Source organism: Tupaia chinensis, unplaced genomic scaffold (genome assembly GCF_000334495.1).
Source record: "Tupaia chinensis unplaced genomic scaffold, TupChi_1.0 Scaffold000447_1, whole genome shotgun sequence".
NCBI lineage: Eukaryota > Metazoa > Chordata > Mammalia > Scandentia > Tupaiidae > Tupaia > Tupaia belangeri.
The window spans coordinates 660,875-674,872 of record NW_006159952.1 but is presented as its reverse complement, the minus strand read 5'-3'; the positions used below and the strand labels follow the sequence as shown (position 1 = coordinate 674,872).

Here is a 13,998-nt window from a genome sequence, read left to right as displayed (position 1 = left end):
TGAAAATCACACTGGGCACATGTGTATACGTGCCCAAGATCCCAAGAGGAGAATGGAGAAGAAGAGACTGGGGGTGGCCATCCCCCCTAGGGGGAAGATTTCTCACTTTCCCTATCACTATGTCTCTCTCTAGTGCACTCATGTGCCCTATGGCAAAACAAAAACAACTATGTGCCTACCACCTTGTCTGCATCCACTTGTACCCTGGCCCAATTCCCTCCTTTTCCCTTGCTTGGAAGGGAAGCTCAGACCCTCCGGTAAACTGGCTTCTCAAGGACTTCCCTTCAGCAAATGGTCTTCTCGCTCCTGCTTCTACAGTTCAGCCCTTGCTGCTGGATCATTTTTAGGACCATACAAATTGATTTTATCTCCACATGAAACAAGACTCTCACCATATTCCTATATCCCATCTCACTTCCCTTCATAGAAAACTCCTCTCTAACCACTTGAGGGTGTAGCTCAGTGGTAGAGCACGTGCTTTGCATGTATGAGGCCCTGAGTTCGATCCCTAGCACCTCCAGGGGACACAAATTTATTGGGGCTGGCAGATAGTGTGGTGGTTAAAGGTGCTGGACTCCTACATGCCAACCATGATTCAAGTCCTGGACCTGGTGGCTTACTTTCTCTCTCTCTCCCTCTGTCTGTCTGACAAAACTGGTAAATAATAATAATAATAACAATAATAAATAAAGTTAAATAAAATAATTCTTTTTAAAAAAAGAGAGAGAGAGAGAAAACTTTTCACTAAACCTGACTGCAATTATCTCCACATCTCTGTTCTCTCTACACCACTTGAGTACAGCAGACTCCAACTCTAGTACACAGCTGGTCAAGTGCCTAAGAACTCCACGACTCCTCATCTGCTACAGTTTGAGTGCCTTCTCCAAGACTCATGCTGAAATTGAGTTACCATTGTGACAGTATTAAAAGGTGGGAGCTACAAATGGTAATTAACAATGGATTAACACCATGGCTGAAAGAGTGGGTTGGGTTTGGTATGAGTTTGGCCCCTATTTCTCCCCATCTCATGTCTACACTTGCCCTTTTTCCACCTTCCACCATTGGACGCCTCTTGCCAGATGCTGGCACCATGTTCTTGGATTTTCCAGTCTCCAGAAGTACAAGCCAAATAAATACCTTTCTTTATAAATTACCCCGACTGAGATATTGTGTTACAGCAACACAAAATGTACTATAATTCCATCCCACCACCACAATATTCTCTTCTTCCTTCAGGGCCTGGACACCCTACATTGCCCCAGGAGCTCAGCACTGTTCCTTCTGCTAGGTGTGCTATTCCATCAGATGCCCTGTCTGGCCCACTCCCCTCACTTCCTTCAGACTTCTCTCCCTCAGACCCCAGAGCGACCTTCCCGGACCAGGCTACTCAAAACAGTCCTACCCAAACCACAACTCATCTGGGTCTCACACCATCATTTCCTATGCCCTTGCACTGTTATTTTTCTTATGCCTAATACTAAATGCCATATTTCTTTTATGCGTTTTGTTGCTTATTTCTTGTTCTCCAACCTGTCCATCCTCGATGCCCTACACACACACACATGCACACACACACACGAATGTAAATCCTATGAGGACAGGGAATCTGATCTCCTATTCATTCTTTACGCCTAGAAACTAAAAGAAAGACCAGACACACTAGATGCTCAATAAATATACACTGAACAAAACCTTCAAATTTTAGAGAACCCAGACCTCTGGGATTGGAGAGTGAACCTTTCCAAGGGATCTAGTAGAATCAGGTTTTGGTAGCAGTTTGGGAAGGGAAACAATATATATTTATATGTTTTACCTTTCTGATGTCACTCTGATTCGTTCCTCAAAACTACAGTTCAGACCTTCCATCTTCTCATGGAAGTATTTTTCCACACACTGCTCTTCAAAATCATGAAGTTTTTTCAGATCTTCCTTACTCAGGTAGAGTTCTATGGGAATAAGGATGGTACATAAAGAGTCGTTATCCACCATCAATAAGAAGCTGATATGGGGCATAAGCAGCAGCTCTTCCACACTGACTTTGGAAAGGATAAACGAGCTTGGGCGATCAAAGGTTGCCTCCCATCCCACCGTATTCCCAATATTAATGGAGAAGTAGAACGCAGAAAGTATGGGAAACGCCAGTCTGGGTCTCTCCTACTACTCTTCTATATGAGTTGTATTTTGAAAACAACTCATATAGAACAAAGAGGTTCTTATCAATATTTTCATAGGTTAGAATGTCTTCATATAGCCACAGAAGTTCACTATATTTATATGCAAATGGGGAAAGAATCTGACCATTTTCTCTTTGCCAGGACTTATATTATTTTTATTTTAAAAGTTTAATTTATTTTTGGCAAAAATAAAAATGAATATAAAAAAGTTTAATTTATTATTATTTTTAGAGAGAAAGTTCTTTTGGTTTTTTGTTTGTTTGTTTTGTTTTGTTTTTTTGCTATAGCATGCATGCCTTGGCTAGAGAGACAGTGGGAGATAGAGACAGAAAGCAAGAAATCACCCCAAGGGGGTTTGGCCATGCCACAATCCCTTCTCCTCCACTATCCTCTTGAGATCTTGGACACTCAAATGCACGCACCTGGCAAGAGTTTTAAGCTGCTGAGTCTAGGACCCAAACCACAGTTGATTACAAGGGAGTCGAGCAACGTAACTATTACACCATATGCTGGTCCCTAAAGTTTAATGTTTTATTCACGATCGAGTGTATGTATGCACATGAGAGAAAAAGAGAAACAGATAGAACGAGACACACCCTTGACAGTCTTGCCTCAGAATGCCCCTTCCCCAGCCCTCCAGCTCCTCAGGATCTTGGGAGCATGCACATGCACGCTGTGCATTTTCAGACCAACATGCAAGTTGGAACCCGTGGTCAGCCATGCCTCTTCCACAACTGCAGATCCATTTGCCACTGACTGCACCACCCGGTGTGGCCACTTTAAATTATTTTAACCACTGAAATAACAGTAAGTAACTTACAGGTTAAAACCAAGATTAGGGGACCAGCAGTTGCTGTAATGGCTATGTCACTGAACTCCCATCAAGTCAACCATATTTTGATTCCTGGACCCAGTGGCTTAAACTCACTCCAGGCATGTGTGTGTGTGTACCCAAGATCCTGAGAGAAGAACAGAGGAGAAGGGAATGCAGTGTGGCCATTCCCCGGGGGGTGACTTCTCGCTTCCGGTCTCTCTATCTCTTTCTGTCTTTCTGGCAAGCCCCCGTGCTCTATAGCAAAAATCCCAAAAAAAAAAAAAAAAAAAGACACATCAGGGTCAGCTCCATGGTGCAGTGGGAATGCGCCCCTCATGAGAAGCCAGATCCCATAAGACACCTACAGTTTGAATCCTCAGCCCAGTCCCTGAAACACTGCGGGCACGTGTATGAGTGCACAGACTGAGGAACTGGAAGACTGAAGGAAGAAGAGTCACGCATGACCAGACTACGGAGGCTGCTTCCCTCACTCCCTCTCCCCCGCTCTCTCATGCACATGCACACACTCTATAATAAATAAAGAAAAAAATTAAAGACACATCGTTTCGTGACACTATGAAGCCAGGGCAATTCTTTTTCAAACTTTAACATTCATATCGGGTCTACCATCCTGGTTCTCACTCTAACCTAAAAAAATAATAATCGACTTTTAAGCAAGTCTCTAATAGCTGGAAAATGTAAAAATGAAATGATGGTGCTAAAAGTATAAAATTGGAAAGTATTTGACTAGTTTCCATTAAATTAGGAGGGGAAAAAGAACTATCACAATTCTCCAGAATTTATTAAAAATACAAATGTTTTATTATTTTCCAATAAAATGAATAACAAAATATATTAATTTTAAGTAGAAAAATGTAGCTCAAAGAAAGTAACGTTTAGCCATAAACTGTGTTCACAATGCAAGCACTTAATGTTTTCTGGTTTATCTAATGTGGTAGAATCTGTCAGGTGTTGAAAAAAAAAATCCAGGCTCTCCCACCTCCACCCACCTCTCATGTCTGTCTGCACAAAAGAGTCTCCTATGAGCAAGAACTTTTACACTCGCCATGACACGGGCCCCTTCTGTGGAGCCCGGAGAACGAATTCTCCAAAAAGCAGTTCCAGATGCAGGTGCCATTTGCAGAATGTGGAACCTTCCTGTAACTGTCCGCCAGGTGGCACTGTTGCCCTATGTGTAAATTTATTTATTTATTTTTAATCTTTTTAATTAATGACAGATTGAGTGAGACAGGAGGAGAAAGAAGAAGGGTGAGAGAGATTTGTTAAACAGGGTCTCACCATGTCCGCCTCCCAGTTAGCTAGGATTACAGGCTATGCCCCCACATCTGGCCTGTTCACATTGGGTCAGGAATCAAACCCAAGCCTCCCATGTGGTCCCAGCCTCCAAGCAACAGCTTACGGCCATGCCACCATGGCTGAGCTCCCATGTGTAAATACCTTTATCCTTACTCTAAACAACTGGAAGCAATATCATGAAAATTCAATAACGTTCCAGAGCTCAGGGTAAATTCACCTCCATCCACCAAAATTTACTTCAGTATTATATGAAATCATCCCATAAGCCTAGACCAGAGTAAGCCTAGGAAAGCTTATTTTGTGTGGTATGAGGGGAAGTCTGGGTAAATCTTAATACATTTCAGTATCTCACGTGGTTCTTATTCTACTGTAGGTTGCAATAATTCTGCGGCCAATGCATAGAATGGCTCTGTATTAGAAACCTAGATTTTACACTATAATCATAAGCCTTCAAGGTAACTTCAGTTGTACTCTGGCTTCCACATGAAGGCTGAGTCTCTAACAGGGAAGAAGTGAGAAAGAAAAAGAAATCTTTGAAGTTACTCCAGAAAGTTTAGAAAGGTAACATGGTACATAAACCATAAAACTGTAGAATATTTACACTGTAAGGGTTAAAAAGACTAAATGGCCTACATCACTTTGCTCTCCTGGCCAAATGAGTCTTCCCCCAATTTTTGAAGAAAAAAGACTTCCGTTTTCAGAGGTATTTTAGATGTAGACATTTAGATAACCAACTGTGCATTTAGGCCACCTACTCCTGTATATCTAGGCATTACCTAGAAATAGGCCTTGTATCAATTATGGAATTGCTTGATTAAAAACTACCGAAGGGGGCTGGCAGGTGGCGTGGTGGTTAAAGGTGCTGGATTCCCACATAGCCAACAGCAGTGTGAGTCCTAGACCTGGCGGCTTGCTTTCTCACTTTCCCTTTCTCCCTCTGTTTCTTTCTCTCTGGTCAAATTTTAAAATAATAATAACGAATGGAATTAAATAAATAATTCCTAAAAACAAAACAAAATAAAAAACTGCTGAAGATCTGTAAAATCACCACAGGCAATATTTCCTTATGACAATTAGTGACAGCCACAACACACATTCAAAATTCAGCTACACCAGACAAACTAAGAAAACTTCCAAATATGTAGACTTAACACTTAAAATAAAAAAAACAGAGAATTCATTTTCCCATATTTTTGCATCCAGAGTTGACATTCTTGAAAGTAAGAAACATTCATTTCAGAATCAGCTCCATACTCAGTAGAGAACTAGTTTTTAACATAACTCTGGTTAATAAGTTAAGCAAAGACTTACTTATCTACTTCCCTTAGACCTGGAGGCCTTCTGTAACTCCTTTCTCTCTCTCTTTTTTTTTTTTAGAGGTCTTTGCTATAGGGCGCATGTGATTGCCAGAAGAACAGAGAGAGACAGAGAAACAGAAAAAGAGAAATCACCCCCTGGGGGGATGGCCACGCCACAATCCCTTCTCTTTCATTCTCCTCTTGGGATTTTGGGCACGCACGCACAAGCGCCGGGCGTGAGTTTAAGCCACCAGGTCCAGGACTCGAAACGCTGTCGACTACATGAGAGTTCAGCGACATAGCCATTATGCCAACTGCTGGTCCCCCTTTCTATTTAAATTCCACCTTTGGCAACAGAGAAATGAGTACAGATACCATGGGTTACATTCTCTAGACGCGTTACTCTGATGAATTCCCAAGTCAGCAAAAATACACAGAATTTCCTTTACAAATCCAACCAGAGATTCTGTGCCTACTTTCTTTCAAAATACCAGCTAAGCTTTCCGAAAGGCACTGACCATGTAATAGGTCAATGTATTTACTTAGGCTCAGGGCATCAGCTGACATTCTACAGTCAAGTAACTCCCAAAGTCTTCCATCCTGTACCCTGAATTTTCAATGCCACTGTGGGTCTCCCCAATTTACTCTCTTTTTGCTGCTTAACCAGTTAAAAAACTTAATCTGAGACTACCAGATGACATAATGGGTATGTCACAGGACCTCCACGTAGTCAACCTCGGTTCAAGTTCTGGACCTCGTGGCTTAAAACTCACACCAAGCGTCTGTGTGTGTGTATCTAAGATCCCAAGAGGAGAAGGGAGGAGAAGGGATTGTGGTTTGGTCATCCCCCCTGGGAGGTGATTTCTCACTTTCTATCTGTCTCTCTCTGGTGAGTACACATACTCTATAACAAAAATCTCTCTCAAAAAAGAAATATATATATAAATAAAACTTACTTAATCCAACATCACCCTCTTCCTGGTCATTCGGAGTTCGACGATGGCAAAGGCAGCGAAGCAGAAGTCCCAGGTAGCTCAGTAGGATAACAGGGGGTGGCAGCCATGGCTTCTCATGGTAGGTCATGATGTAGCGATAGCGGTTGTATTTCCACAGTTTATTTGAAATGGATTCCATATCCAAGTAAACATTGCTGTAAGGTGTAGGTAGAGAAGGGCAATGTTTTAATATAGACTCTCGAAGCATGGCAGTTAGGTTCTTTCTTTTTCAACTTTTATGACTGGTTCTCTGGACACTACCGATAGATAGTCAATATAAACAATATTCAAGCCAGCATTGTGGCCTGGTGGTTAAAGCAGCTGGATCCCACATGGCCAATATAGTTCAAATCCTGGACTTGGCGGCTTGAAAAATATGCCAGGCACATGTGTGTATGTGTGCCCAAAATCCCCAAAGGAAGAAGAGAGGGAGGAAAAGGATTTTGGTGTAATCCCCTGTGGCATATGCTTTCTCATCGTCTTTCTCTGTTTCTCTCTGTCTCTCTGTCTCTCTCTCCCTAGCAAGCACAGAGGTCCTCTGGCAAATTAAAAAGAAAAAAAATGTAATAATATACACTATGTAATTCTCCTTCAATCAAAAAATACATTAATCATCTTCTACAATAAAGTATGCTAGTCAGAATAATGAGCAAAAGGCAGAAACTACAATCAGAGAGAAGAAAGCACAAACATTTTAAATGCAATGAACAAAAACCCTCTGGCACTCAATGCAATTCTTGAGTAACAATCTCTTCTCACATAAGAAGCTCTTTTTAGTTCTCGATTCATCCTTCATGGTTAAAATCTTTCATCTTTCCGTATATCATCAACCTTATGAAGTTATCTTCCTAATGTCACATGTGAGAACTGCTAGAATAATTCTAATTAAAACACTCAAATGGGAGCTGCATAGTTGCACAGGATTAAAACAAAGCAAAACAACAAACAAAACAATGCTCACTGAGGCTAACCCACACAAAAAAGTTCCCAGGTGATATCCAGAGACCTCCCTGAGTATGTCAGGCATATCCCTGCCCATGATCTGGGGCTGGCTGAAAACGAGGGGTGGGCTGTGGGTCAGCTGCTAGTAGTGGTGCTGTTATCACTCCCTTCCTTTATGTCTCTCCCTCACTCATGGAAGAAATAAATAAACACATTTTTTTTTAAAAAAGTATAAAACCCAAGTGAAAAGGTATTAATAAAGATGAAAAGCCCAGGAAGAAGACTCAGCTCATCCTAAAATAAATCAATAACTTGAACTTCTATGACAAGCTATATAAATTACTCAGATAACTTTGTAATAAAAGCAATTCCTTATTGGTAAGAGACTTTGGGTTTTTCCTTAACATAGATCAGTTACAATATGCAGACAGAACAGTAAATACTGACATTATAGATCTCTCGATGGAAGTTACAGTGAGTGGCATAGTTACTCTAAATCAATGTATCATTCTTAACACTTTAAGTATCTTTTTTGTAAACCCAAGCCACTTTAATGTTTTTGTACAATTTAATAAATCATCTTTTGATGACTGCAGACATGGAAGACCAGCTATATGCAGAAACGTCAGTCATGACGGTTTTCCAGATCAGTGTATCACCTTCGAAGATGCAAGGAGTTATTTGTATGCAACTGCTATCAAATCAGTAACAGCACTTATGCATCCATCATTTTCAGGGTTGTTAATAACTTGGGCATATTTCTCCCAAATAACCTTTCCTCCTTGTGTCATAGGCCTGACTCACTCACGTTCACCTCAGTGACAGTACCTTTGATGATAACACCCAAAGTTGTATATAGGGGGGATAAAGGTTCTTCTTTACACTAAGTATTGGCAGGCAAAAGGTGGCTTTCAATTTAGGATGTGCTACATGTGCTTTCTTGAAACGTAAGCCCATTGACCTAAAGAATCTTTTTTATTAGGTGGTTTTCCCTTTCTTTGGAGAGGTTTTTGCTATAGGGCACATGTGCTCACCAGAAAGACACAGAGAGACAGAGAGACAGAAAGCGAAAAATCACCCCACAGCATGGATGGACACGCCACAATCCCTTCTCCTCCATTCTCCTCTTGAGATCTTGGGCACACATGCACATGTGCCCGGCATGAGTTTAAGCGACTGGGTCCAGGACTCAAACTGTGGTCAACTATATGGAAGTCCAGCAACATAAGCCATTACACCAACTGCTGGTCCCATATTTAGGTGGTTTTCTAGTAAAGCCATCTCCAACGAGGCAGACTTTTGTAACCATACTCTTCCATGCCTTCTTTCTCTTTCCTATTCCGATAACTTTTAATATTTCCGTTTCTACCTGGGCTCGAACTTTGGGTAGAGGGACTTCCCATTTTCCTCCTTTATCTTTCCGTTTTTGTTTAATCATATTGGAAAGTACTTTAGCTGGGGACTGTCCTTCTCTGTCCAACAGATAGGCAGGTACTGCTCCTTGTGGAGTCTTTTCGTCATTCTTCTGTTTGGTGCTCCTCTTTTCATGCATCTTGATAGTCTTTTTCATTTGTATTTTCTCAGCATGGTGCTGTTTATGATAGAGCTGAGCCTTCAGACCAATCATCTTTTTTGCCTTCTTTGAACGTTCATGAGCCTCTGGACTTCCTTCTTTCCCTTTTTCTCGTGGTAATCCAAACAGTATCCATAGCATTCACAATGTAATTCAATATATTTGTTTTGTGGCACGATGATAGCTGCAGAGTCTCCGGGAGCAGCCTCTCAGATGTAAAGAAGTTGTCAACTTTCAGAAATGCTTTACATATTTAACATAACATGGTGAAAAGGCACAATGGAATGTCCATTTCAATTATTTTTAGGCTATCAAAATTTTTAGTTTTTTTTTTTTTTTTTTTTTTAGGTTTTTTAGTATTTTGCCACAGAATGTGTTCTCTTGGCAGAGAGAGAGAGATGGACATAGGGAAAATGAAAAATCACTCCCCAGGGAAGATGGCCATACCACAATCCCTTCTCCTTCATCCTCCTCTCTGGATTTTGGGCATGCACACACACACACATGATTTTCAAACCACCTGGTCCAGGACCCAAACAGTAGTTGGGCATGTGGAAATCCAGTGCCTTAATCACACTACCTACTCACCCCCAAATTTAGTTTCTTTAGAGGAAGATGGCAGACAACTTGAGCAGAGTAGCTAAATAAAAACATAGGCAACAGTAAACTTGAATAATGCCAAAAAGAAGGGATCAAAACCATCCTGGAGAAATCCAGCTTAGGATATGAATAGGAGGCAAGTTTCACAAATCCACAGAAGGCAATAAAAATGTGGATGACTGTTAGGAAAGTTCTCAAAGTGTGATCACTGAACCGGCGGCGTCAGTGTCACCAGAGAAATGCATAATCTTGGGTTCCATCTCAGAACTATTGCATGAGGGACTGTATGGGTAGATAATATGGCAATCTGTGCCCGGCAAGCCTTCCAGATGCTTCTCCTTCACAGGCAGGTTTAGGAGCTACTCAATTACATATTGTCGCTCCAAATGTGACTGCAGTCTGTCCACCAGCAGGTGGCGACCTTCACAATTGATAATAATTCAGGGATTTTTTTTTTTTTTTAATTGCTATTGGTATAAAGAATTCTGTCTGTAAAGGGCCTCTGGACAAATTCTCAGATTTGGAGGTTCTGCAGCTCATTTGATCCTCGGTGCGTTCATCTCTAAAGTCAGAATATTGATATTAAAGGGTTTCTAAACTTCTTTTGGTACCTTTTTATTTTTCTGGAGAGGTTTTTGCTATAGGGCGCATGCGCTCACCAGAAAGACAGAGAGTGACAGAGAGAAAGAAAGCGAGAAATCACCCCCCAGGGGGTATGACCACACTGCAATTCCTTCTCCTCCATTCTCCTCTCGGGATCTTGGGCACGCACGCACACGCGCCCGGCGTGAGTTTAAGCCACCAGGTCTGGGACTTGAACCACGGTCGACTACGTGGGAGTCCAGCAACATAGCCATTATGCTAACTGCTGGTCCCGGTACCTTATATTTTTGAGAAGAGAGTCTCACACAGTAAGTTCATGACATGGTAGGGCTAAGAGAGGAAACGGCAATCATGTATCACATACAGTCTTGTAACAAATCGAAATGTATGTCCTCCCCCAATACTGCATATGCTCCCACAGTCATGTTTTTAAGTTTTCAAATTTATTTTGCCTACCCAGCCACTATCTTTCTTTGCTTAGATTTCATGAATTGATTTTCCATTTTATTATCCTTTTCTCTTGAATGAGATAATCAACAACAACAACAACAAATACCTAGCACGGTGCCTGGCATTTAAGAGGTATTCAGAGAACACTAGCTTCTTCCTGTCACCTCACTTGTTCTCTTTTATGTATGACATAAATATGTGCTAGATACTCTTTTTGATGTTTGGGATAAATTCATGGGCAAAAAGATTTAAAAAAAAGCACATGTCTGTGGAACTTATATTCCAATAGAGGAATCACATAACAGAAAAACATAATACATAAATAAACTATAAAATATATCTGCATCTACAATGAAAGTAGGTACATAACTCAATTTCTAATTATTCCTTTTTTTATTTTTAAGGTTCTTGCCTTAGGGAGTGTTGTTCTCATTAGAGACAAAAAGAGAGAAAGTGAGAAATCACGCCCCAGGAGGGATAACCATGCCACAGTCCCTTCTCCTCCATTTTCCTCTCAGGAGGGCACGCACATACATGCACCTAAAATGATTTTTAAGTCACCAAGTCCAGGACTCAAACCATGGACAGCCAGGTGAGAGTCTAGTACCTTAATCATCACACCACCTTCTGGTCCCTATCTATTTATTTATCATTGCCAGAAGGCACAAGTGCTTGCCAAAGAGTAAGAGAAAATACCTCCCCCACCCTTTTTTTTTGGAGAGGTTTTTGCTATAGGGTGCATGCGCTTGCCAGAGAGACAGACAGAGAGAGACAGAGAGACAGAAACCGAGAAATCACCCCCCAGGGGGGGTAGCCAAGCCACAATCCCTTCTCCTCCATTCTCCTCTCGGGATCTTGGGCACGCATGCACACACACCTGGCGTGAGTTTTAAGCCACTGGGTCTGGGACGCGAACTGCGGTCGACTACATGGGAATCCAGCGACATAGCCATTATGCTAACTGCTGGTCCCAAGAGAAAATACCCCCTAATGGGGCATGGTCACACTACAACCTCTTCTCCCACATCTCTCCATCCCTCAGGATCTGAGGTGCACGCACATGTATGCCCTGTATGTTCTGCACCTTACTGGCCTGGGTGGGATTCGAACTCTGTTGGCCATGTGTTATCCAGCACCCTATGCCCCATGTTTAACTGCTACACTACAAGGTTGGCCCAAAAGTAGGTATAAATAGAGAATACTAAGGAGGACCAGGCGTACCCAGGAGATGGCAGAGGCCAGCGAGCTATACTTGTAACTATAGCAGTCAAGTTCTTGCTAATTAAAGGGGAAATTAGACAAAGACTAGCAGGAGGTGAGGGAATGAGCCACACATCTCTGAGGGGAGAGCATTCCAAGCAGAGGGAACAGCAATTGTAAACAAAGCACCATGTTGTTTTACAAGCTGGGGGAGGTCAGTGTGTTTGCAGAGGTTAGCTTAGAGGAAGAGCAGCATGGTGCATGACTTCAGTTGCAGGGAAGCCAGATCACATGAGGCCATGCAGACTTTTATAGAAGTTCACCCAGAGAGAAACTGGGAGTCACTGAAGGGTTCAGAGAGGAGGAGTAATATCATCTGCTACGTGTTTTTAAAGGGTCACCCAGCCTGCTGTGTTGCAAACAGAATACAGAAACCAAAGACAGAAGCAGAGAAGTAAATGAGGAGGGTGGAGGCTCTCTTTGACAGTGCGGTAGTGAGAGGTGATGGAATTGATAATCTGTTCACTCAGCCAACAGGAGTTCCTGGCAGTTTAGAGATGGTGGTATGAGAGACATTAAGATTCCAGAGATTCTGATCTAAACAGTTAAAAAGGATGGCGTTTCAACAGAAACTCATATTCCCCCTCATGGATTTGAGAGATACTACAAGTAGAACAAGTACATGTTGAAAAACGGAAGATCAAGAGTTTGAACATCTTGAATTTTCAAATTCTGTTACACTCTGTCTAGGATAGAAGGGGCTGTTGGATCTACTGACTGGAGTTTAAGAAAGCAGGCTGGGCTTGGAGATATCAGCTGACACTTGACATTATTAAGATATGCAGGAAACTAAATGAGATCAGAAAAAAGCATACAGGAAGAACAGCTGGGGAGAAGATGATCCACAAAAGGAGACTCAGAAGTGAGAAAGAAGAAAAGAGGTGGGATATGCTATCAGCCAACTGAAGAAAGTATATTAAGAACTCCTTTGCCAACCTTTACCTCTATCAACTGTTATTTTTCCATGAATCTCACTTACTGCTTAATTACAACTCATGATCTTCCTTTATTTTACTTTTTTTTTTTTTTTTTGCTTGAGTATATGTGTACTTGCCAGAGAGAGAAAGAGAGCGGAAAGTGAGAAAACACTCCCTACAGGGCATGGTCACACCCTCATCCCTTCTCCATCTTTCCCTCCTCTCAGGATTTTGGGAATGTAGGCACATGAGCCCAGTATGTTTCTCAAGCCACTGGGTCCAGGACTTGAATCATACAAATTGGCCATATGGGATCTGGCTATCTTAATCACCAGGACACAGAGCTGGCCTCTGATTTTATTATTCTATTAGTTATTTTATTACTTCCCATGGACTGCTTTCTTCCTACCAGTAGTTGCATACCTATATTTTAAAACCATCGTAATGAAACATAGAACACATAAATCCAAAGGTCATGTACTGAACATGCATGTGAGTTTACTCAACACAGCTTTCCCCATTTATTGAAAGAAAATAACCTACTTGAAGAAAGCAATCAACAGGTTCACCATGATGATATATTGTATGAAGAGGTAGACAGCTTGCAGGAACGGAGTAAGGAAAGAACCCGGAGGGCAAGATGGTTTGCTTTCACAAACTACAAATAAAGAATTTTAAAGAATAATAAATAAGATGAGTCATGGTCCCATTGAGTCTAGACAAACAAACATATTTTAACTTTGCAAAATATCACAAATATATGTTTTTACCATTCAGAGGGTTATTTTCCAGATTTTTTTTTCATTCTGCGTATCTACAAAGGTTGAATTTCTGCATGATGGCAAAATCCCATACTTACCATCAATTTCGGAAGCATAGACTTCTCCATAAATCATCCAGTATGGCTCAAACACAATATCTCGAGCAAGGCTCCAAGAGGGAGGCTCCTTTGGTGAAAGGATGGCCTTGCGTGCCACTCCAAAGCTCAGCAGGACTATGGCCATCATGATCACAATATAGAACATGTTTGCTGCCTACAAGATAACACAGACCAC

The 13,998-nt window shown here is 41.5% G+C and overlaps 1 protein-coding gene across 1 annotated transcript in view; it reads right to left on the bottom strand.

Annotated features, from left to right (window-relative positions):
* The window catches only part of LOC102471583 (transient receptor potential cation channel subfamily M member 6), a 207,034-nt gene that overhangs the window by 78,314 nt on the left and 114,722 nt on the right, over window positions 1–13,998 (bottom strand). Inside the window, exons 21-24 of the mRNA XM_006155328.2 lie at window positions 13,803–13,977; window positions 13,487–13,601; window positions 6,560–6,753; window positions 1,814–1,946 (exon numbers count right to left, since the gene is read on the bottom strand). Of these exons, the coding sequence (XP_006155390.1) occupies window positions 1,814–1,946; window positions 6,560–6,753; window positions 13,487–13,601; window positions 13,803–13,977 (617 nt within the window). The remainder of the gene's footprint in view (window positions 1–1,813; window positions 1,947–6,559; window positions 6,754–13,486; window positions 13,602–13,802; window positions 13,978–13,998) is intronic.